This window comes from Grampus griseus (assembly GCF_964374135.1).
Source record: "Grampus griseus genome assembly, chromosome: 7".
Taxonomy (NCBI): domain Eukaryota; kingdom Metazoa; phylum Chordata; class Mammalia; order Artiodactyla; family Delphinidae; genus Grampus; species Grampus griseus.
This window is the reverse complement of record NC_139001.1, coordinates 89,093,725-89,120,482: the sequence shown is the minus strand read 5'-3', so window position 1 is coordinate 89,120,482 and position 26,758 is coordinate 89,093,725. Positions and strand designations below refer to the sequence as shown.

Genomic DNA, 26,758 nt, shown 5'->3' with positions numbered 1-26,758 from the left:
GAGGCCTCTCTCCTTGGCTTACGACCATCTTCTTCCTATATATCTTCACATGGTCTTCCCCTGTGTGTGCTGTATCCAAATCTCCCCTCCTTATAAGGACACCAGACACATTGGATTGGGGCCCACCCTAATAACCCCCATTTTAACTTATTCATCTCTTTAAAGATTCTATCTCCAAATACAGTCCCATTCTGAGGTACTGGGAGATAGAGCTTCAACATATGGATTTTGAACACAATTCATCTCAAAATACGGACAAAAAAGCAAAATTCATATACACACATATAGATACATCACTTGTGTGTATAAGTTAATTTTTTTTTTTTTTTTTTTTTTTTGCGGTACACAGGCCTCTCACTGTTGTGGCCTCTCCCATTGCGGAGCACAGGCTCTGGACGCGCAGGCCCAGCGGCCATGGCTCACGGGCCCAGCCACTCTGCGGCATGTGGGATCTTACCAGACCGGGGCATGAACCCGTGTCCCCTGCATTGGCAGGCGGACTCTCAACCACTGCACCACCAGGGAAGTCCTGTATAAGTTCATTTTATGTCAACTTGACTGGCCTAAGGGATGCCCAGATAGCTGGCAAAACATTATTTCTGGGTATGTCTATGAGGGTGTGTCTGGGAAGAAATAAATGTTTGAATTAGACTGAGTAAAGAAGACCACTCTCACCAGTGAGGGTGGGCATCATCCAATCTGCTGAGGGTCTGAATAGAACAAAAAGGCAGAGGAAGGGCACATTTGCTCTCTCTGCTTGAGCTGGGACATCCGTCATCTCTTGCCCTCAAACATTAATGCTCCTGGTTTTTAGTTCTTTGAACTTAGAATGTGACGTACACCATCATTTCCCAGGTTCTCAGGTCTTTAGATTTGGACTGAATTACACCACCAGCTTTCCCTGTTCTCCAGCTTGCAGACAGTAGACCCTGGGATTTCTTGACCTCCATAATTGGGTGAGTCAATTCCTATAATAAATGCCTCTCTCTCCCCATTTATATATATAATATATATGATATACGACACATATGATATATATCCTATTGCTTCTTTTTCTCTGGAGAACCCTGAATATTTGATTCTTCTCTTTTAAAAAACTTCAGTTAAGTCCAAGTCAATTAATATTTACTATTCACTTGCCACGTGCTATATACAAAGAGATAATCCTGTGTTGAGACTAGTGGGATAATAAGAGTAAAGTGGAAAAAGGCAGCAGAGACATTTGGGTCCAGTGAGCTATTTAAGCAAAAACATCTAGGTGTGGAATGGTCCCATGGCTATGTGGTGAGCCTGTGTATGCGCCTGTGTCCACAGTGGTAGGAGAAGTAGTGTAGCTACAAGCATTTCTTTACTACTGGAGGGTGAAATGTGCTGTGGGTATTGCTGGGAGATAATGCTGTGGAGGTTGGTCTACGTTTTAAAAAACAACTTGGGCTTCCCTGGTGGCGCAGTGATTGAGAGTCCGCCTGCCGATGCAGGGGACACGGGTTCGTGCCCCGGTCTGGAAAGATCCCACATGCCGCGTAGCGGCTAGGCCCGTGAGCCATGGCCGCTGAGCCTGCGCGTCCGGAGCCTGTGCTCTGCAACGGGAGAGGCCACAACAGTGAGAGGCCCGCGTACCACAAAAAACAAAAAACAAAAAAAAAAAACCTTAAATTCAATATAAATGAAAGTCTTACGCTAGGGAGAAATTTTAGAAGTAGGAAGACATAGTTAACTTGTTATTGAGTTCACAGGCTTATTCATTTCTATATCTCACAACAAAAATTGTCTAACAATACAAACATTGTCAAAATAACACATTAATTTTTTAAAGTTTGGCTTTAACATTGTTCAATATACCTTCTTTGATAAATGTCAAAACTCTCTCCAAATAAACATAAAAAAGCCTTTAGATTTTCATTTATTCTAGGCTTTTCTTTGGAGTTTTCTTTTCCTCCGCACATAGTAATAAGTGAAAAGGGCCATCAAGAGACAAAAGTGAAGGCTTTCAAAGAACAAATCTATTCCTTAAATTGAAAGATAAGGTAATAAAATTTCTATGTGGAAAAAACCTGTCAACCTCATAGATCTGAATACTTTGTAGACTTTCCAAATGTGTGTAAGTTCTGCACAATTCAATAGTTTTTTACTCTATGAAAAAAAGAAAAATGTAGTACCAACAAAGTTAAAGCAAGTACTATATCTTACTTCTTAAAGCAATTTTTGTTTCCTGTAAAGGCGCTTAGATGAAATAGTGCATACTAGCTTTTCATCAAAGATACATGACCACTACAAATTGAAATCTGAAGCTAAAATCTGTGTTTCCAAAAATTTCCACTTACAAGGAGAATCAACCACTAGAAAGAGATCCTGAGGGCTTAATATTCTCTTAGCTGGACAATTTTTGTATTCTACATGATCATAGGCACTTCATACTAAATTTATTTTTATTTATTTACATTTTAGTACCAAATGAATTATAAGTATCCTATGTAAAACTAGGAAATTTTCCATATTCTAGAAATTTTAACTCTAAGAAACATGAGTATAATATCTATGTCTGAACCATCTTTCCTTCATAGTTACTTAACAATGGGCCCTTAATAAATAGTGAAAGACTGATCCTCTTGAAACGTATGTCTTTCTTATTGTAAAAATATTTTCCCTTAGATCCCACTTCCCCTTGAAGTTACAATTGTTCTTCCTTCATTTAATCCACAGCCAAACAGGCAGAAAGGAATCTACAGTCTTCTCTACTTTCTTACCTTTCACTTTTCCAACTATAATCTGGTTGCTGTCATGTAGCACTTTCAAAACATCTCTCATAATGGCCATCTAATTACAAAATTCAATAAACCACTTAGAATTCTTATCCTCTTTGAACTATCTGGAGTTGATATTCTTGGACACGCTCTATTCCTTTGACTTGGAGGAACCTTCACTTTGACAAGTCCCCTCCAAATTCTATTTCTTCTCATTTTTTTGTTGATTCTTCCATAATACAGTATTAAACATTGGTGTCTCCTAGAATTCCATCCTTAATTCTCCAATCTTCTTTCTATAAACCCACTCTTGAGTCATTCATAAACTGTACCTCACAAACTGGTCCCAACATATATCTTTAATCTCCCCCAACCCATCCCCCATTATATCACATAGCCTGTGTTCTATTCTCAACAACGTTCATCTTCTACTTTCAGACCTATTCTCTCACTGTGCTATTCCTCTTTCAAGAAAGGTTTTCAGACATTTCCTCCTGTAAAATAACTAAAATTTTTTCAAAATACTGTTAAAATATCACTTCATCTGTAAAACCTTTCTCTCTCCCACTAGTAATCATTAACTGATCTCTATTCAGTTGTTTTCCCACAACACTTTGGTCATATTTCTGTATAGCAATTATCAAATGGTATTTTAACTTTTTAAAATCCATTCATCTACCCAAAATGAATCTTAAACTCTTTAAAAGTAAAAACCTTATTGGAGTTAGTCAGCACAAAGAAAGCAGTATGGAATAAGAGTTATAACCAGGGCAAGGACTTTAGAATCAAACAGGTATTTGCTAAATCAGTTTTAGCTGTTATTAATTCTCCTTCTGAATATACATAGGGCCTCACTCATCATAGGTTATCAATACATATTTGATGAATGAATTAATGAGTGAATAACAGAATATCATTATCTCTTCTACGATTCTTTCATGGCTTAAATGATTTGAGGAATTCAGTAAGCATTACTCCTACCATCAGAATAAATTTTAGGATGTAGAAAACCAAAGCACAGACAAAATTTCCATTAAGCCCAAAGCAGATAGAAATAAAGATACACAAAAGTAAAAGGTGCTTGCTCTGAACCTTTCCGATTAACACATTTTTCCTGGCTGATTTTTTTTTTTTTTTTTTGCGGTACGCGGGCCTCTCACTGCTGTGGCCTCTCCCGTCGCGGAGCACAGGCTCCGGACGCACAGGCCCAGCGGCCACGGCTCACGGGCCCAGCCGCTCAGCAGCACATGGGATCCTCCCGGACCGGGGCACAAACCCGCGTTCCCTGCATCGGCAGGCGGGCTCTCAACCACTGCACCACCAGGGAAGCCCTTCCTGGCTGATTTTAATCAGAGGCTGATTATACCTTACAAGGTCAGGTGCCTCTGATGATACATGGTAAGAGTGAAAAGTGGAACAGAACATTACTGTGGACTGTTATGCCCACAAGAAATATTCATTCTGGTGACACAAGGGCATTCTCTAGACAGGTCATATTCCTGAGACCTATTTATGGAGGGGGGTGGTGCTGAAATGTCATGTATACTTTGCCTGGGAATTGTGAGAAAGGGACAAGAAATACAAAGACTGGGCCCCAGAGCAGGCATTACCAGGGTCCTAAAAATGAGATAACATAAGTACCTAGATCAAAGTTTGGCCAAGGATCACCCTGACCTTACTAACACTGAACTAACCATGAATCCATCATTTTTCACCTGAAGTGCTGGCAGACCTTTTGGTGTGGGATCCCTGCAGCTGATCTCCAGGCCTTTCTTCCACATGCCACTCAGTGTCACCTTCGAAAGCAAACTCCTTCAGCTCTGCCTCAAATCACTTTGGCTATACATTCTTTTCAGGATCCTATGGAATCCCCTAACTTGCATAAATCAGGTTCCAATTTATCTTCCCAGTTTTAACTCCTCACCCCCCTCCCCAATTCTCCAGTCACCCTTCATTCTAGCTGTATTAAACCACTCACAGTTCCCCAGAGAGGTCACTAAGTCTCACATCCATGTCTCTGCTTATGTTATTCTTTCTTTTCAGAATGTTCTTCCCGACCTCACTGAACTATCTGAACTACATGGACAACACGAGGTTGCCTTTTCTGTAAAGTCTTCCATGTATTCCTATCTCCCATTCTAAACAAATCACCTGCCCTGTTAAAACTCCACTGCCCTCTCTTTTTTCCTGTGTTCACACCTGCGTTAATACAGGTTAATTAGTTGCTTATGAATTTCTAAACCCATTAATTCGTGAGCTCCTTGATGTTTGGGTTAAATTTCATTCATCTTCACTTGTCTAGGACTTAGCACTCTTTCAGGGTCTTATAAATACTTGCTGAATGACTGGAGGAATTTAGGTTGGAGGCAAGGCAGAGGTAAGACTAAAGAAGGGTCCCCTCTCTGTCTTCAGCTGCATAAGGCACTAAACCTGAGTATGAACTAAGAAGTGTATCAATTTCTTAACAGGTCAGTTTATATACCCTTTACAGACTGATATTTAAAGGAGTATTTCTGGATTATTTTATGTAGGAACATTGGTTTAACATATTCAAATATCTTTTAGAAAAAAAGAAAGAATATCAGTTTCTCCTATGTGATTATTTTAATCACTTCCCATATTTTCACAATTATTGTGTAAAGAATAACATTTTCTTGAATAACAAAATAGATCATTATGAACAAATTGTAGAGTTTTGGAAATGAAATATCTGAATTTTAATATAATTGTGCGTTAAAACCATTACTAAATACTCTGAGACACCACCATGAGCTATTATTGGGTGCCAATCAGGGTTTCTGTTTATGACATGGAGTATTAAGGAAGATGTCAGATATGATCCATCGCTAAAGCTCAAATGCAACATGCAAAAATAACTTCATTGTTATGAAGGTTGATAGCTACCCCAAAGGTGGTCCCTGAGATTTCACAGAGGAAAAGAATGTATTTGTTATGAACAAATTGAATCAAGAAAGAATGTTTTGAAATGAAGTTTCTGGAATATTTTAGCATATACCTATTTCTTCTGTAAAGAAGTCTTACTGATTAAGGTAAGACAGTTCCACTGAAATCTTGGGAGCCAAAATAATGTGTTTTATCAGTACTTGAAATGAAAAGTCAGTTACTAAATAAAAGACACTATTCCAATTATAGTATCCAGTATAGTAATAAAGTCTAAAAACACCTGCTTCTGTCCTCTAATTAAAAGTCACTGTTCTAGCAAATGTATTTTTATGAGACAGTTCCATGAGCTTTTTCATTCCCTCCATTATATTTCTAGACAATCTAGCTAACTGTGGTGCATACACTTGTCGGCGAGCAAAGCAAAGGTTAAGTGTGTATGACACAGATGAGCCCCGAGATTAAGTATACGCTGTGAAAAGCATGTGGATGTTCATGATTTAAACCAATGAACTCTGGCCTGAAATGATGTCACACAAAGCTTAGCGGTAAGTGGAAGGTTAAACCTACTTGCATCTCGGCTCATTAAACGCAGTTAAAGTGCAAATCCCCTCATTCTGACAGTAGTGATCACAAGGGTTCTCTTTCTGGTCACAGCGCTGACTTTTAAACCCAACAGAGCATCTGCAGAATTTCAGTAAAATACAGCTAAATAAAGCATCTGACTTTTTTTTTTCAAATGTTTCAAATTCATTTCATACAGAAATAGTAACATATGAACAAAATTTGTCTCAGGTATGCTGACTTATTTCTTATATACACACTCATCATAGGCTATTCTGACAAGGTGGGGAACAGAATGCAGATGTGGATCAGATGTGGGCATCATTCTTCTGGTCAAGCAGTGATAAAAGAAAACTCAAAATAGAGATCACATAGACTGAATGGTCTTATTTCAAGCTTTCCATTATGGCCAATCAGGTATTTGAAAAGGGAATATATTAAATTCCAGATTTTCTCAGGAGCAGAGAATCTACAATACTTTCCAAACATTTAGAAACCCAGATTCAAGGTAATGTATTTCAAAAGAGACAAGGGCTTAATAGGTTTACATAATACAACACTCAAAACCTGATACAAAAATCAAATAGTATTATACTTTTGAAAAGATACCTTACATACTTTGAAAATAATGGCCCTAAGTACCAAAGTATTTATAAATATGATTATGTCTGGGTTTCACGTATCTATTGTAAATAAGGTCAATTAAATTAGAACAATTTTTACTGGCATTTCCAAGTTCAAAGGTCTCTGAATGTTTGAAATGGGTATGATGCTAAGAAGTGAATGAGCTTTTCCATATGAAATCACTAGCAAATTGATGAGGGAGGAGATTCTGTAGTACATGAGCCAATGAGGAACAATACTTGATCAGAGATGTCCACGAAACATTCATTTAAAATATGTTACGCCAAGAAAGGAGAAAAATAGAGCAGGGATTCCATGTACATCTAAAGTTGTTATCATAAAATGCCCACAACATTATAAAATACTCACAGACACACAGGTACATTTGTCTCTGGGTCCAGCTGGCACGTGCCACCATTGTAACAGTAGCCGTCACATAGCTGGCAGCTAGAGGCAATCTTTCCATTAGTGCAGCTGCAGCAACAAAGAAAAAAAAAATCTCTTTGTTTCTGGCGTGATTATTGTTGAGAGCTGACACAAATTCTCTAAAGATGAGAATATTCATCATAGAAGACTAATGCAGTGGCTGGCTAAAAGTAGGTTTTCAGAAAGAGAGACTTGCTGGAGGCAAAGATGTTTTTTAATAGAATGATGACAAATAAAATTTTTCCTTTGGTAATTTTCAAAATTTCAATCCATTTAATATAAAAATTTAATATAGCTAGACATAGGTGTGAAAAAATATACTCTAGTGTTTATCACTTACACTTCAGGGAGACATTAACATCAGTATTTTATTCCCTTTTCATATTACAGAGTTTGGTGGCATCTTTATTATTTATAAACCACATTATCAAATACTCTGGAAGCAAATGCTCAGCTATTCCTTCTAAACTGGAAAGTCTGGTCCAAAGAACTGTTATGAGTTTTAGACTCCACATTTTGTACGAAAGCATAGAACTATTCTGTAGTCACTTTTACCCCACTGTTTCTCCCTGAATATGTACTATAATTAGTGTCAAACTCTTTTTATTCTAAAGGAAAAAACATAACACTTCATTGCAAAAATAAACAGTAATATTATAGGAACAATATGCAATATGGCAACAAAGTAATGAGGTAGGCTTTCTTGGAAAATTTTTGGAAATGCTTCTAATTTATAGTACATTACCTGTCTGGGATAAGAATAAGCACGGTGGCTATTGCTACATGGGAAAAACAAGCATAATGATAAGAGGAAAATTACAGAAATTTCTTACTTGCCATGTTATATTTTTAAATAAATAAATGAATAAATAAATACTATTAGATCAGACATTGAAAATTGTTGGTGGAACAGAGAAAAGTACATTGACATTCCAAATTATTGAGGGAAACTCTTCTACGAGAAGTATGGTAATAGAATCATACAAGCCTTGGCCCAGATCAGAATTACAACAGATCATGTCAATATTCCGATTATGAGATCATGTTAGTACTAAGTGCTATGAAGTAATCAATGGTATCACAATAAATCTGGACATAAACTTGATAAAGAAATCAGGCTGCAATGTCATTGATTGATCACTTTGATCCTCTTCATGGTGGGTACCTATTGCAGTACATCCATCAAAGAGTAATTCCCAATGATTGGTTAGATATTTGAAATAATTGGTTAGCAATCCCATAGTTTATTTATTCTGTGCATATTTATTTGGCCTCTTGTGGGTGGTAGGGCTGCTGGAAATGCACTGAACTGCTTACACTTTCCCAGAAGTTTAATTTAAAGATTTTTTTTAAGAACCTGGATTTAAAAATCACATTTCTTTTCAAGATAAACAGAAGCAGTGAGTCAATTATGTACCAGATATGAAATGGAGACACGTGAAAGTGGAACTAAACATGGGGAAGATGGTAGTGGTTTAAAGTTTCCAAGATTTAACAAAGAATATCACACTCTTTATAATCTATAGAGCCATACGAATATGGATGCAAAGTGAGTCAAGTACGTATTTAATGGTAGTGGTGTCTGATATGTTAAATGGATCTGGGAGACTTTTTCTTGCTTTCCTCGCCCAGCCTCCTTGAAAATCGAAGAGCAGAAAGTTATAGTTTCATGTTCAATCAAAGGGACAACATCAAAGAAAAAAATTAGCTCATCATACATTAAAGAATTTTCCATAAAAAGATAACTATACACCAAATATCATCTTTTAAAAGAGAAAAATATTCTAATTATCGATTGCTTTTAAACTTCTGCTTCCAAGAGTTATAAGAGATGTTGCCCTGTTCTCCTTCTAAAGGTTTTATCTGAATCCTAAACTTTAGACAGAACTTTGTAGATATTTCAAATGTGAAATACAAGTTATCCAAATCATTGTAATATATCAGAGTACAACTTATATTTTAATGTAGGTTTTCATCATAATTTCATTTCTTAGAAATGTTACATGTGCGTGCATGCAGACACACTTTGTAATTAGCAGTTGTCCAGTAAAAAGAAAGAATTCTCATAACAATTTGACATCACAGTGGTATTATTTAGGCTATTCAAAATTATGATAAAGACTTTCTTCAACAATATTTACTGAGGAAGAGAGAAAAATACACAATTAGCTCGGTTTCAAAGATTATACTCAGTATAATTGACAGAGCATCTATTCTTTACTGTAGTTGACAGCTCATAGGCTGTGCATTAGAAATACGTGACTCTTTGGAATCGCAGGTATACATGCTGCTTGAATTTTTCCATTTCAGTAAAAAAATATTTAACTCAGTTGTGATTTTGTTTTAGTATCAGTTCTTTACCCATGAAATAGAAGTCCCAATATCACTGCAAGCTTTAGTTAATGCTAAGATGAAAAGTATCATAGAAATGAAAACAAACTTATCTAAAAGTTTCAAAATACCCAAAGAGTCCTGTTTGTACTATCATGTTCATATGTTATTATAGCCTATCTGATAAATCAAATATTATACGCTTATCTTTAAACTTCCATTATCAACTCACTGCTAGCAACTATTATTTATCCATTCTTACATATAGTTTTCCAGAAAGATCTTTTAAGAGTCAAGAACTATAATGTTGGACCTTCAAAAGCCTACTCAGGCTATGAGGTTCTAGTGTTTCTATGTTGGTGAAGCCAGTATTCTATGTAAAGGAGCAGGAACCGAGGGTCCTAAGAGTTCAGCCCTTCATTCCTCACGTGGAACTGCCCTGTGTGATGGAAACAGGGTGTGTGTCTCTGCATGAGCTTCTCCAAGATAAACTGGGTTGCAAACTATGGCTCATAGCCTTTCTTATACGATGGTCCATGATTCCCTGTGTGACTGGGATGGGGCTGTGAAGAAGATTCTACAGTGCATTCCTGACATGGTACACTGGACATAAAGAAAGATGTATGCTCAGTAATTAAAATCAAGTTCTGTCATGCTAAAGTTTCATCACAAAAAACCGATGAGCTTAATGAGCAAACATGATTTTGGTAGTTTATATGAAAATGCATTTTGCTTTTATGTACTTATCAAAGGCATATATTATAACTAGTCATATTTTAAATTACTTTAGTTAAAAAATAATATACTTTCAAAGGACACAATTTGAGGGTTTGAGTAAATGTCATTTATAGCTATAACACAAATCATACATGGAGTAATTCTAAAATGAGAGTAAATAAAAAAGAAAAAAATGTTGATGGTGTCTGTAATAAAATTTTATGGGGCCTTGTTTGGCAGAGCAACATAACTCAGGGCTGGCACCCTTGCAGAGCGGTCTTGGTGGAAGCTGTGACGTGAACCCTTTAAGGCGTGCTTTCCTATCACATATGCTCGTTTATTATACTCCTAGGGCAAGTGATAGAGTCCAGTCCTTTATAAGCCCTTTTTTTGAAAAGCCTGTTAAAAGAAGTTCAGAGTGAGAATTGATCTCTAACCCCAGTGGCATAAATTTGTTTCATGCTAGAAACATTACTAGCATGTTGGCATTACTCTTTACCTGCAAAGTTCTGTTTCCCATTCACTTGATCTCAAAGTCAAAGAGCAAAAGGCAATGTAATCAAAATCTAACTTGGACATTTTTGTTGTAGTTGCTTCCTAGGAAACATTATTCCTTCTACTTATTTTGTACAATAATTTTCAAAGTCAGATAAAAAGATTAAATTTTATTTCCATTAGATAGGTCTTTTGCTTCTTCCCCAAAGGATCATTTTGTAAAATCAGAAAGGCAAACACTCATTGTTGATAATAATGATGAAACAAGTAAAAGCCTGAGCTATTCTAATTTAGAAGTATTACACATAGCTTTCTGAAGGTATGTTGCATTTCACTTTTACTTGCTTACTATTAGGAATATTCTATATAGGCAATGATCTGACCATGTCATTACATGATAAATGTTCATATTACCCAGATGTACATAATAGGTTTTTAGTAAGTTTTGGTTTAATCAAAATGAATTGAACTCTATCTCTAGCCAAAAAAGAAAAAAAGAGAGAGAGAGAGAGAATGGAATGGTTGCCATACTGAATTTTAGAATAAAAATAATTTATATTGTTTTCACTGTTTATTTCTGGATTGCTACGTCCTTTTGGGTTCAAATGTTTTTATAAAGTAAGCTAGCTGTCTACTTACTTGCAAGATATATCTTCACTGTCTTTATTTATAATGCAATGTCCCCCATGGCACCTTATACATTTGTCAACCTCGCATTTTGGTCCTTCGTAGCGTGTTGGACAGACACATTCCACACTTCCGTCATCCCCAATGGTACAGGATTCAGAATTCACACAGTAGTGATGACATACATCTAGAAAGAATGCACAACATAGAAATGAAATTTCTTGAAATATTTCAAGATATATTTCTTGAGTCACAATAAATGTTACCTTTCACTTAATATTTTAAAATCGTCAGAGAATAGGTAGATTAATTTACAAAAAGCAGCGTGTAACTGGATGTAACCAGAATTCTTTAATAATGCCATTGGTTCCTCTTTTTGCCCGAGTTAGGCATCATTTCATCTTTCTAAGAGGAGATGGGTTATACTGATATAATACTAAGTGACAAACTCTTTTGGTTCTGAGTTTTAAAGTTTAAGTTCACAAGTTTCCTCAGTTTTCCTTCTAATGAGCAATATTAATGTTATTCTGAAATGAACAGAAATGCTCAAGATTTCTTTAGATGTCATTTATCTTTGTCCCTCTTTGCAACTCTTTTCATCCAGAGAACAGGGTAGTGAGTGGTGAGTAGGGGAATCCTACCTCTTCACTAGCTTTTGGTGTGGTGGAAAGAAGCCTCCCTCTATGAGCCAGAACAGGCCCAGTATTTCCAAACACCTGGGCAGGTAAGCAGACAGGAGGTGTGTCTCTCATGGAACCCTAATAGAAAGGTAGACTGGAAGACTAACTGATCCATCATAGGTAGAAAGTGATAACAGAAGTCTAGACTATTGCCCCCTCCTAGGTGAGAACCTAACCTCCCCAACAGTCAGAGGGAAAACCTCCCTGTAGCTGAGCCCTTTACTTTGGAAGATGTTTCTTACTGAGCGCTACAGACAATTTTCTCAACCACCAAGGAAGTCTTACTTGAATATTTCTATACCTCTTGAACGTCGGTAATAAAACAAAGACAATTTAATAATATAAGAACCACATTGACCTTGCAATTAGATATTCTGCCTGTCTTTTGAAAAACAAGTTTATATGTCTGTTGACATATCAATGTATTCAAATTTACCATATTCAAAATATTGAAATTTATAGTACAAATAACCGTAAGCAGAAGAACTGTTCAAATTGATCCCAGTCTTTGTGTTTGGAGCTGCAATTTCATTTTAGCTATCTAACCATGAAGCAATGTTAAATGAGATTAGCTGAGATAAAAATCACAACTTATAAACTTTAACCTGTGATAAGACAGTTATGGTAGGGAGAAAAATTAAAACGTAATTTATAATTTTCATGTTTGTGTATCTATCTAGCTGTTTATTAAATCAGACAGAAATTAAATTTACTGACAGGCTTGCTTCATATTTACGGAAATTTATTTCAAGCATTCTTCTGCTTGCTGTTGCTTTACGTCAAGTGCCCTCGTTGCAATTCCATGCTGAAGCTTATTACTAAGGGTCTTGGCTGTATGTAAGGAAAGTAGCACTTTCGAAAGGTGAGAGACGTGGAGATCTAAAAGTTAAGTCAGTGATAGTATCTGTCCATTATGATGTCTATCTGTAGTTGTTCTAGGCTTGGCAGGTAGAGTTTACACAGCACAGCTTCTGTTTTTATTTATGAAGAATGCATTAGCAGCAGCCTACATAATCATCTAGTACCATCTCCTATGCAGAAATCTCTAAAGAAAAATTTTCCTTCGTCAGGCTGCTACATACCACTTATTGACAGAGAGCTCTTTTAAGATTGTCTCTAATTGCTTTAAATTTCATTCTTTGGTCCTGGTTCATTTTTCTGATGGGACATAGAAGTCAGCTGATGTATCTGTCCAAGATCTTCATATTATGAGGTTTTTCCACAGTGGATAATTCATCAGAATCATGTAGGTAACTTATTTGCAAATAAAAATTCCAGTGTCTTTCCCTTTCATCCACCACCACCCCTGGATTCCAATTTATAGATCATAAACGAGGCCCAGGTGATTCCCGTGGGACTGGTTGAGTAAATAGAATTTGGGAATGAGGGAATGTAAGAAATCGGAAAACAATTTACTGATTAGCAAAGGGACTACATTGTCTCATAATTGTAAATAGATTTGATTTGACTAAAATAGCTTATTTCTTGACTAATTTGTGAGCCCTAATTAAAATGTAATTTTTAACCTAAAATTTTGAACCACTTTTTTTATAATCACATCACTGAGAAGACCTAAGAAACTCAAAAAAACTGGGTTAACATTCTGAGGGGTGATGATTGCCCTACACCATACTGTAGCAAGGAACAGTTTGCACTTATCTAGGGTGCTAAAGGTCAAAGTTAAAAACCTACCTACAATTTACTAATTATAACCAGTTTTGGTGCATAAATTAAATCTGTTTTAGATTAAGATTATAAAGATGTGAGAATATATACAACTCATTAGTTATCAAGGAAATACAAATTAATAGCTCAAAGAAATACCATTGCACACATACCAAATTGACAACAAATAGCAGAAACTCTCGTACACTAGTAGTGGGAATATAAACTGGTTCAACCAATTTGGGAAACAATTGACAGTATATACTAAATTTGAACATACCCACACTTTATGACCTAGATTTTTACTCTTAATATACTGTATATCCCAGAAGAAAGCATGTACATGTGCACACAAACATGTACATAATATGCACAGCAATATATTTTGAAATAGCCGAAAACAGAAAATAGTCTAAATGTCCATTGTAAGAAGAATGGATAAACTGTAGTTCATATATATATATGTATATTTATATGTAAAGAGTTAAATGAAAAATGAAGACATTACAGTTATACACAATGACATGGATGAATCTCACAAAAATAATATTGAGAGGAAAATGCTGGACAGAAAAATATATATACTACTTTTTTATTTATATAACTTCAAAAGGAAGAACTAATTTACGGTTTTAAGAGTCAAAAATAAGTTATTTTTGAGGGGCTTCCCTGGTGGCGCAGTGGTTGGGAGGCTGCCTGCCGATGCAGGGGACACAGGTTCGTGCCCCGGTCGGGGAAGATCCCACATGCTGCGGAGCGGCTGGGCCCGTGAGCCATGGCCACTGAGCCTGTGCATCCGGAGCCTGTGCTTTGCAACGGGAGAGGCCACAACAGTGAGAGGCCCATGTACCGCAAAAAAAGAAAAAAAGAGTTATTTTTGAGGAGGAGGAAAGGGATAGTGATGAAGAACACCAGGGGGCATCTGAGGTAATGATAATGTTTATTCTTGACCTGAATGTTGGTTCACACTGGTATGTACAGCTGGGGATAAATTATTGAACTGTATACCTGTGATTTTAAACATTTCTATGTATATTATTTTTCCATAGAAAGATTTTTTAATCTAATGGCATATAAGCTACAATGAGAATATTTTATAAATTCTGCTTAATTTGCTAAACAGGCTAATAGCTTTTCTCTTTACACATGATATTTTTTAAAGGAATTCATGGTCCACTTTTTATGCTTAAAAGGAAATTCTCTGGAGAAATGTCTATTTAGGTCTTCTGTCCACTTATGGATTGGGTTGTTTGCTTTGATACTGAGCTGCATGAGCTGCTTGTAAATTTTGGAGATTAATCCTTTGTCAGTTGCTTCATTTGCAAATATTTTCTCCAATTCTGAGGGTTGTCTTTTCATCTTGTTTATGGTTTCCTTTACTGTGTGAAAGCTTTTAAGTTTCATTAGGTCCCATTTGTTTATTTTTGTTTTAATTTCCATTTCTCTGGGAGATATGTCAAAAAGGATCTTGATGTGATGTATGTCAAAGACTGTTCTGCCTATGTTTTCCTGTAAGAGTTTTATAGTGTCTGGCCTTACATTTAGGTCCTTAATCCATTTTGAGCTTATTTTTGTGTATGGGGTTAGGGAGTGTTCTAATTTCATTCTTTTACATGTACCTGTCCAGTTTTCCCAGCACCACTTATTGAAGAGGCTGTCTTTTCCCCATTGTATATTCTTGCCTCCTTTATCAAAAATAAGGTGACCATATGTGCATGGGTTTATCTCCGGGCTTTCTATCCTGTTCCATTAATTTTTCTTTCTGTTTTTTGTGCCAGTACCATACTGTCTTGATTACTGTAGCTTTGTAGTATAGTCTGAAGTCTGGGAGCCTGATTCCTTCAGCTCCATTTTTCTTTCTCAAGATTGCTTTGGCTATTCGGGGTCTTTGTGTTTCCATACAAATTGTGAAATTTTTTGTTCTAGTTCTGTGAAAAATGCCATTGGTAGTTTGATAGGGATTGAACTGAATCTGTAGATTGCTTTGGGTAGTATAGTCATTTTCACCGTGTTGATTCTTCCAATCCAAGAACATGGTATATCTCTCCATCTGTTTGTATCATCTTTAATTTCTTTCATCAGTGTCTTACAGTTTTCTGCATACAGGTCTTTTGTCTCCTTAGGTAGGTTTATTCCTAGGTATTTTATTCTTTTTGTTGCACTGGTAAATGGGAGTGTTTCCTAAATTTCTCTTTCAGATTTTTCATCATTAGTGTATAAGAATGCAAGAGATTTCTGTGCATTGATTTTGTATCCTGCTACTTTACCAAATTCATTGATTAGCTGTAGTAGTTTTCTGGTAGCATCTTTAGGTTTCTCTATGTATAGTATCATGTCATCTTCAAATACAGATTGCCAACAAACATATGAAAGGATGCTCAATATCACTGATCATTAGAGAAATGCAAATCAAAACTACAATGAGGTATCACCTCACACTAGTCAGAATGGCCATCATCAAAAAAATCTACAAATTTACAAAAAAATCTACAAATGCTGGAGAGGGTGTGAAGAAAAGAGAACCCTCTTGCATTGTTGGTGGGAATGTAAATTGATACAGCCACTATGGAGAACAGTATGGAAGTTCCTTAAAAAAATGAAAATAGAACTACCATATGACCCAGCAATCCCATTCCTGGGCATATACCCTGAGAAAACCATAATTCAAAAAGAGTCATGTACAACAATGTTCATTACAGCTCTATTTACAATAGCCAGGACATGGAAGCAACTAAGTGTCCACTGACAGATGAATGGATAAAGAAGATGTGGCACATATATACAATGGAATATTACTCAGCCATAAAAAGAAACGAAATTGAGTTATTGTAGTGAACCTAGAGTCTGTCATACAGAGTGAAGTAAGTCAGAAGGAGAAAAACAAATACTGTATGCTAATACATATATATGGAATCTAAAAAAAAAAAAAAGGTTCTGCAGAACCTAGGGGCAGGACAGGAATAAAGATGCAGACGTAGAGATTGAATTTGACATGAGAAGGGGGAAGAGTAAGCTGGGACAAAGTGAGAGAGAGGCATGGACATATATATACACTACCAAACGTAAAATAGATAGCTAGTGGGAAGCAGCCGCAAAGCACAGGGAGATCAGCTCGGTGCTTTGTGACCACCTAGAGGGATGGGATAGGGAGGGTCGGAGGGAGACACAAGCGGGAGGAGATATAGGGATATATGTATATGTATAGCTGATTCACTTTGTTATAAAGCAGAAACTAACACACCATTGTAAAGCAATTATGCTTCAATAAAGATGTTTAAAAAAAAAGGAAATCCTCCACCCTTTAATGCTTTTAATATTTTTTGAAGCATGCCAAATGCACATTATTCAATTGCAATTGACTGGTCTCATGGCCTAAAAATGGAACCTAAAGAATGTAAAGAAATGTTTGCTAATATAAAATTGTGAAGTAAACAGATGTTAGAATATACAGTTTAATAAATAATTCTAAATTGCATGCTGTTAAGCCATGCCATGTTTTCCCTCTAAAATAGCCTGAAATAATTTTAGGCTCAGAACCCTTTCTCTACAGATATTCAAATGGAAGACATTTCACTTTTCCCAGTTTACATGTTTAGCACTTTATGCTAAATTGAAGCTTAGGGACAGAGAGCTGCTCACTATACTCCAGCCCTGTCAGAGTGGCTTCCCAATGCCTACCTATGAAAAATTTCTGACTATCTCCCACTGTTAGGCTTAAGATGTGGAACATGTAGAGGATGCTGAATTATATGTCTGGCTGGATTGTTTTCTGCATCACTGTTAGGATTCTTGGGCCCAACACTTTTAATATATATTCCCTCCCTCCCTCCCTCCCTCTCTCTCTTCCCTCCTTTCTTTCTCCTCTTAAAGCCTTCCCTATTTATTCAATTCCAACTCCAAGATTTCTGAACACAGGAGAAGGTAGATCTTACTTGATAGGGGACTTCAGCATCTCGTATTTAATCTATCACATAAGCACTGGATATTTGTAAATCGAAATAACTCCTTCAAAAGCTCTCTGATATTTCAAGTTTAATCGTGTCACATACTATATGCAAGTCCAGGAAAAAGTTTGAAACACCTGATGGTACTATTTGCAAATTGATTGACTCAACCAGAGTTCATGTTCTCTGCAATTGTCTCAATATCATGATAGGAATGTATAGTAAGTCATAGGAATGCTACCTTATTTCTCTCTCATTCTCTTTTCAGCTATAATCCACTTTGAATTACAAGCATCTATGTAAAATTTGTATAAATATATGCTGTATTTTTATCAGTGTCTCCTCTCTATACACTCTCAAATAATTACTACATACTCATATTTAAATTCTAACTATCTCTTCAGTTATTTATTTAATAAAAGGAATACTTCATTAGCACTTCCCAATTCAGCAGAAATTTAGCAAAGTATGAAGAAGAATATTATACGAGAAGGCTCCTATGGTATTCAATTAATCACTTTGGTTCTAAGGAGGCTTTCTTGATAAGCTCAGAAACAGAGAGAAGTCTAACCATAACTGGAAGAACAATTTTTTTATCCTAGAGCACTGAAAATAGTTATCCTACACAGCTTACCACTTTAAGCATCAAAAATGCTTTAAAACCATTTTGAAAGTAATCTTTCTATAAGATAGATATGCATGTTCTTAACTAAAATATATTGGTATTTTTATTAATGACTCATTTATCACTCTATCAATTATTTATGTGAAATTACCTTTGCAGAAGTTTCATAACCTTCTGCTTTTTTTCATATTTCAGTTTTGACTAAGTGAAATGTTACCGATTATGAAGCAGTAGACAAATCTAAATAAAAAACTTAATTCCTCCCAAAGAATAAGAGTTAGGAATGTTGGTGGTTGGTTAACACCAAGGTGTACCACAAAGGGATCATCTTCTATTTTCTGACACACAGACACACACACATACATGCACTTTCCCCAACACAATCATCTTTTTCCCCCCAAATTTTAAATTTAGCTTAATAATTATTGGAACTGAGAGAAAGTTAAAAAGAATGCGGTAGACTAAAAGAAGAAAAGTTAGAAGAAAATACAGGTGATGAGACATTTTGGTAGAGAGGATGAAATAGGGAAGGAATTGAAGATTGAAGGCTGAAGATAAAAGAGGCTAGTGAGATTGGCCAGTAAGTGTTCAACAGCAACAGTCTGGAATTTATGGAAAGAAAAGCAGGTGGAAGAATATAGTTGATCTAATTTTAAACACCATGATGATAAAATGGAAGTAGTGGATGTGTAATTATTTGCTGAGGACATGCATGTGTCTAATTGTATACTGGGAGCTGTGAGAAGAGTTCAGAAATACAAGACAGGACACCAGCTCTAGAGAGCTGATAAGCCAATTAAAAGGTTAAAACAAGAAGAAAAAAGCAATTAAAACTGATGTGAATAATGTCCACTGTGGCAAGAGCCTACATATATTACTACCAACAAAATCTTCCTTCCTTTGGAACATTCTAGCTCATAAGTTTTGAGCATTTTACTGACCTGAATGGCATAATAATTGAGATTTCTGTATATGGTAAGAAGGAGCAATAATGAAATGCAATTAATTTGTGCTAAGAAAGTAGAGATTACCATGAAATTATATAATAACATTTTATATTCACAATATAAAAATTATTATAACCTGTGTAGGGTAATTACACTAAGAACTGCATAGCAGCACCAAACACAATCATGTAATCTAAAGGACAATGATGGATATATAATTACAGAGTATTCACATGGTAATTAAGTAGATAGTAACTGGAGAATAAGTGAATGGCTATTTTCTGCAACAGAAACGGAGTAATTTTCAAGGCAGATCATTATTGCACTGTCTCTTTTTCTCTTTCTCTCTTTCTCTGTTCTTTTTAAGTAACCAGAAATACAAGGAGATACTTCTTCCTTTAATATTTTTTACAGTATCTTAATAGACCACATAAAAATATGTACATGTATGGGTATATATACAGGTTTATGAATATTCATCGGGAGCCAGATGCCTATAAAATCTCTAGCTGCATTTAACTTCTTTCCCAAATATTTCTTTCTATTGAAAAGTAATTGCCAAGACCATTTAGCTATTAACTCACATTTGCAACTGGGCTATTCACATTGTAATAGTTAGTGAAGTGTGAAATTTATTTAAAGAGAAGAAAACCAAACCAAAATATACTACCTAAACAGGAGCTGAAGATAGTAAGAATAATGAGTAAACTGGAGAGTACTTAATTGGTAATACAGAGTGGTTATACAGGGGAGACTAAATTATGCAATCACATGTATGTACATCAATTGTCCTACTTCACTGAATTTTGACCTGGCCTTTAAAAAAATGTGAAAAAAAAATGCTATGTGAATTGGCTTTAAGATTCCTAATTTAAATAAGCATTTGATAATTTAGGACCACACACACACACACACACACACAAACACACCAATAAATTAAAAGTAGGATGGTATTACTTTCACAAAGACTAGGTAAACCCACAGCACATACCCCCAGGCATTCTATAACTGAGCTCCAATTTCAGTGCAATTCATACTCCACCTTCACTGTTATTTGTCTCAGGAGTAGTAGGTTCTATGAATTTTGCTAATGTTCTCCCTGCCGGGATGTTTATAGCTGCTTCCACATATGTATAAAAGGCAGAAGAATTTCCAGAAGAGCCAACATGGTGTTTTATAAACTTTTGATGAATACTTATACTAGGGTGACATAATAAAAAGAAAGAAAAAACAAAATCATTGGCCAGAATATGAGGGACTTGGAGGTTTAATTCAGCCCTTCCTCTGACTAACAATATGACCTCATCTGAATTACTTGACTAACTTCTACAAGATGCCCTTTTGTCATCTTTGAACAGAGTCAGTATTACTAAACACACCTGAGATTATGTCATGATTCCCTGCTCACCCATCCATCCTCAACAATATCCTTAATACCAAAAAGGCCAATGAGAGCCTGTTTTGAGTAAAATGATGGAAATGATGATTATGATGATAATAAACACTTGTTTTTAGCTGTCTTCTACATGCCAGGCACATGTGTTGGCTTTAGTCTCAGCATTACATGGTATTACCCTCATTTTATAGGTGATTACTCTGAGGCACAGAGAGGTTATGCAACTTGCCAATGACGACACAAGAAAAAGTGAGAAGACTGAAATTCAAACCCCAATAAGTCAAACTCTAGAGAATAAACTCTTATTTTTATTATTCAATTACTCACACTCAAGAAAAAAAAAAATCCAGAAAGTAATTTGGAATACTTTGGTGTTCTTTTTTCCTTATGTGTGTCTAAAATTGAATGGGCCTCCATCTATATAGATATCTGAAGGTCTAACCACCATTCAGAATGCTAATGGACCCTGCAGTAGCAAGAGTAACAGACCCAGAAGAGCTTACCTGATGTCATACAGACCAGCAAAATTAGAGCTCAGGAACTCAATCTGGGCTCCTATATCTCATCGAAACATTCATTTTTCATGTGCCATTCTCAGCATTCCATCCCAACCCAAGTTGAACATTGGCCTCTCTAGCCACTAGTAATTGGCTTACAGCACTGGACTCTCTTACTTGAAGGGAACACATAACCATACATATGATATAGTCAATATCAGGCAGGATCAGCTCTGAGTCACTCTGGACAAATAGGAAACCAAAATACAGCCAAGAAATCTCAAAGTATGACATTCCTGAGTGTCACCATTTGCTGACACATCATTTAAGATGAAAACATTTAGAAGGTTTTCTGGAAAAGCTTTTAGATTCTTAAAAATGTTAACAAAAGTGATGGCAGCCTTTCTTCTCTGGAGTCAGTTTTTCATTTATCATGGTTTAGGAGGCAAAGAGATAAAGTAACTTGTATAATTAGCTTAGAATTTTATGATTGCTGTCTTTAAAGGATTATATTAAAAAATAAAAGCAAAGTTAAGAAATATTAGAATGTATTCTTTTTCACATTCCTCCAATGTTTCACACAGCCTAAGATATTTTAATAATTAAACTTATTGCATAGTCCTAAATATATCGTCTGTTTTCAGAACTGAGTTTAATAAAGTAGGCAAACACTGAATCCAGGTATGCCAATTAAATATTCACTAGGGAAAAATGTGTGCAAAACTCTGATTAGAGCTGATAAATTTTCATCAGAAAAGCATGTTTAAGAAAATTAGCATTTTCTAATTTATTACTAAAAATTGAAATATATCCCAAATATTTTATAGAGAAAACTGCAAAAATTTAGAGTGAGATCTATTCTGAGCAAACACTGCCATCTCGGAGTATCCAGGTAAAAGGAAAATGTAAGATTCAGAAAGCCAATTTAATAAAATTTTCATTTGAGTGAGAAATATGGGGTGGGATTTTAAAAGTACCAGCATTTAAATTCTCAACAGGTTGCTGTTTCAAAATGTATATTAACAATGATGGCATCAGTAATTTTAGCGATAGTCAAAATTAACTCATAAAACTATCATGGCAATGTTTTTTTCAAATATCAGAGAAACCTACATAACTTTTGTTTATAAAGGATGTTCTGGGTTGAGTATTCCTCTATTTTTAAAGCAATCCAGCTATAAAAGCTTTTAGCAAGTAAGTATAAAGTGGTAGAGAGTCATTTGAGACTTGAAAGCAAGTTCACTTGCAGATGACAGCTAAATACAATTACCAGATGAGGCTAACTCAAAACCATACAAGTGAATAAGCATATGATGGCTTAAACGTAGAATAAGAATGAAGCACACACATATATGTAGTAACTCCCTCACCATGAACAAAGCATTTACCATGTTTAGGCCCTAATTTCTTTATCAGGACATTGAATGGTACTAAAGTTCAATTCATTTCAGCCTAATAAAATTTATTAACATCAACTATGTTAATAGTATCTATAGTGTTAATATTGCCCTTACCCTCAGGGTGCCTATAATTTGATAGAACCTCAGGGCTAACACAACTGAAAAAAATTAAGATCAATAAAATATTTTAGTTAAGAACTATTTCTTTAAGACAATTCAGAGCACAAATTAATTAATAACTCATTTGTAGAAAACTAGAAAGAATTTCATGGAGAAATGAGAGGTGAACAATGCTTGGAATCGATCATGGAAAAGATCATCTCAGATAGGAGTATCATTAAGAAAGTTATCGTCATCATGTTGTAGCCTAACAAGAGGGCAGGGAATGTCTTACCTCATACTGGGAGAAGACATGGCCATCGTAGACAAACCCATGCAGTTCCTATATACATATTTTTTCTCCTTCTTTCTCTCTCTCTTCTCCATTCCAACTTTTCATCCTTTCTTTCTTCCAAGCTACTCACTTCAAAACTAAATGTTAAAGTAATGATTTCTGATATAATTAGATGTAACTTTCTCCTACTTTTCCTTCAATATGTTACCTTGCAAAATACATAATATATGTTTCTTTATATCCATATATCAATATCTATACAGATATATAGAGAGTGGTTTTTACACTGGTGTGATAAGTGATTACTATTTAATGAGAGTTCCCTAAAATATTGAGAAAGTCATCTTGAAAAGGTCACCTGACAGAGTAATATGTAGCAAATTATAAAAGATATCCCCTGGTCAAATGTGCAAGTTTCCTTTAGGTTAGATGTGTAGGCATAAAACAGATTATTCATATATAAAAATCGGCTTTCTACTTTACTTTCATAGTAATTCAAAGGTTACAGAAAATCACTTTAATTAGTAGCATTACACTTTAACATGATAAGAACTAGGCATTGAATTACTGCAATTAATCAATAAACAATTTAATCCAGTATACTTTTGATTTATAAAGAGTATTGTTCTTTGAAGACATTCTTGTAAATTGTTTCAACCTTAAGGCGATGAGATTAACTCATTACTCTTTTACGTACCTAGCTTACAAAAAGATACTGTAGCAATACACTTCTGATATAGTAACTAATGTGTTTTAGTTTCTATAGCCCCCTGACTCTTTTCTTCATTCAGACTGTATTAGGTACTTAATTTACCCTGCTTTATTTTTCATCATCTCATTTCTCACCACCAGACACTTAATATGTTTGTTTGCATATTTTTTATAAATACTAAAGTGTACCATGAGAGCAGTTTTTTGTTTTATTCATGACTAATTCTCAAGCCTCAGTGGCTGTCACACATTAGATGCACTATTTATATTTGTTGAATTAATGAATGAGCACTGCCCCTTGGAAAGCAGGGGACTTCAGAAGGCAGAGAACAAGCGTCATACTGTAGATTTTTTAGTTTTAAAACTCCAAAGGCAGTTACGAATTTATGTAAATATGAGATCAATCAAGGTTAATTTTACTTACTCTGGAAACTAACTGAAGTTTGCCAAGATATGTATGTGTGTTACAGTTGGGGAGAGGAAGGTGGGAGATGAAAGAGGAAATTCAGATGAGAAGCAAAGATAGATGCCATCCAGTCTCTGAAAAAGGGCTCTTGGATATCTAGTGCCTACATAAAATAGACATTCAGCTGCTGGATCAATGAAACAACTACCAGATACTCCAGACCACCAGGTGAATGAAAGATGTGACCTACCATTTTCCCAGAAATGGGCATTCCATAGACGTAGACTAAACTTTTCAGCTTCCAGTAGGTTTCATTTTGTAGTCATAGCCTAACCTATGTATGAAAGTAAACCTAGGAGACTAGTTCAAGATGGCAGAGTAGAAGGACGTGCTCTCACTCCCTCTTGTGAGAGCACTGGAATCACAACTGACTGCTGAACAAACACCAACAGGAAGACACTGGAATTCACCAAAAAGGATACCCCACATCCAAAGAAAAGGAGAAGCCGCAATGAGACGGTAGGAAGGGCACAATCACAATTAAATCAAATCCCATAACCACTGGGTGGGTGACTCACAAACTGAAGAACACTTATACCACAGAAGTCCACCCACTGGAGTGAAGCTTCTGAGCCCCACGTCAGGTTTCCCAATCTGGGGGTCCAGCAACGGGAGGAGGAATTCCCAGAGAAACAGACTTTGAAGGCTAGAGGGATTTGATTGCAGGATTTCGACAGGAGTTGGGGAGGCAGAGACTCCACTCTTGGAGGGCAAACACAAAGTAGTGTGCACATTGGGACGCAGGAGAAGGAGCGGTGACCCCATAGGAGACTGAACCAGACCTACCTGCTAGTGTTGGAGGGTCTCCTGCAGAGGCGGGGGGGTGGTGGCTGTGGATTACCATTGGGACAAGGACACTGACAGCAGAAATTCTGTGAAGTGCTCCTTGGCGTGAGCCCTCCTGGAGTCCACCATTGGACCCACCAAGGAGCCAGGAAGGCTCCAGTGATGGGCTGCCTCATGCCAAACAACCAACCCAGCCCCACCCATTAGGAGACAAGCAGATTAAAAGTTTTACTGAGCTCTACCCACCAGAATAACACCCAGCTCTACCCACCACCAGTCCCTCCCATCAGGAAGCTTGCACAAGCCTCTTAGATAGCCTCATCCACCAGAGGGCAAACAGCAGAAGCAAGAAGGACCACAATCCTGAAGCCTGTGGAACGAAAACCACATTCACAGAAAGAGAGAGAAAATGAAAAGGCAGAGGACTATGTATCAGATGAAGAAACAAGAAAAAACCCCAGAAAAATGACTAAATGAAGTGGAGATAGGCAAACTTCCAGAAAAATAATTCAGAATAATGAGAGTGAAGATGATCCAGGACCTTGGAAAATGAATGGAGGCAAAGATCAGAAGATGCAAGAAATGTTTAACAAAGACCTAAAAGAATTAAAGACCAAACAAACAGAGATGAGCAATAAAATAACTGAAATGAAAAATATACGAAAAGGAATCAATAGCAGAATAACTGAGGCAGAAGAATGGATAAGTGACCTGGAAGACAGAATGGTGGAATTCACTGCTGCAAAACAGAACAAAGAAAAGAGAATGAAAAGAAATGAAGACAGACTAAGAGACCACTGGGACAACATTAAACGCACCAACATTCGCATTATATGTGTTCCAGAAGGAGAAGAGAGAGAGAAAGGACCTGAGAAAAAAATTGAGGAGATAATAGTTGGAAACTTCCCTAACATGGGAAAGGAAAGAGATAACCAAATCCAGAAAGCATAGAGAGTACCAGGCAGGATAAAAACAAGGAAGAACATGCTGAGATACATAGTAATCAAATTTGACAAAAATTAAAAACAAACACAAATTATTAAAAGCAACAAGGGAAAAACGACAAATAACATACAAGGGAACTTCCAGAAGGTTAACAGCTGATTTCTCAGCAGAAACTCTACTAGCCAGAAGGGAGTGGCATGATATACTTAAAGTGATGAAAGGGAAAAACCTACTACCATTATTACTCTATCTGGCAAGAATCTAATTCAGATTTGGCGAAGAAATCAAAAGCTTTATAGACAAGCAAAAGCTAAGAGAATTCAGCACCACCAGACCAGCTCTACAACAAATGCTAAAGGAACTTCTCCAAGTTTGAAACACAAGAGAAGAAAAGGACCTATAAAACAAACACACAACACTTAAGATAATGGTAATATGAACATACATATTGATAATCACCTTAAATGTGAATGGATTAAATGCTCCAGCCAAAAGACACAGGCTTGCTGAATGGACACAAAAACAAGACCCATATAAATACGGTCTACAAGAGACCCACTTCAGACCTAGGGACACATACAGACTGAAAGTGAGGGGATGGAAAAAGATATTCCATGCAAATGGAAATCAAAAGAAAGCTGGAGTAGCAATACTCATATCAGATAAAATAGACTTTAAAATAAAGAATGTTACAAGAGACAAGGAAGGACACTACGTAACGATCAAGGAATCAATCCAAGAAGATGATATAACAATTATAAATATATTTTCACCCAACATAGGAGCACTGCAATACATAAGGCGAATGCTAACAGCTATAAAAGAGGAAATCAACAGTAACACAATAAAAGTGAGGGACTTTAACACCACACT

General features: G+C 36.0%; 1 protein-coding gene across 1 annotated transcript in view; it reads right to left on the bottom strand.

The window, feature by feature from the left end:
- Nucleotides 1–26,758, bottom strand: part of LRP1B (LDL receptor related protein 1B) — a gene marked incomplete at its 3' end in the record, with an annotated part of 1,802,496 nt that overhangs the window by 26,761 nt on the left and 1,748,977 nt on the right. The window contains exons 85-86 of the mRNA XM_082657914.1: nt 11,442–11,616; nt 7,203–7,307 (exon numbers count right to left, since the gene is read on the bottom strand). Of these exons, the coding sequence (XP_082514040.1) occupies nt 7,203–7,307; nt 11,442–11,616 (280 nt within the window). The remainder of the gene's footprint in view (nt 1–7,202; nt 7,308–11,441; nt 11,617–26,758) is intronic.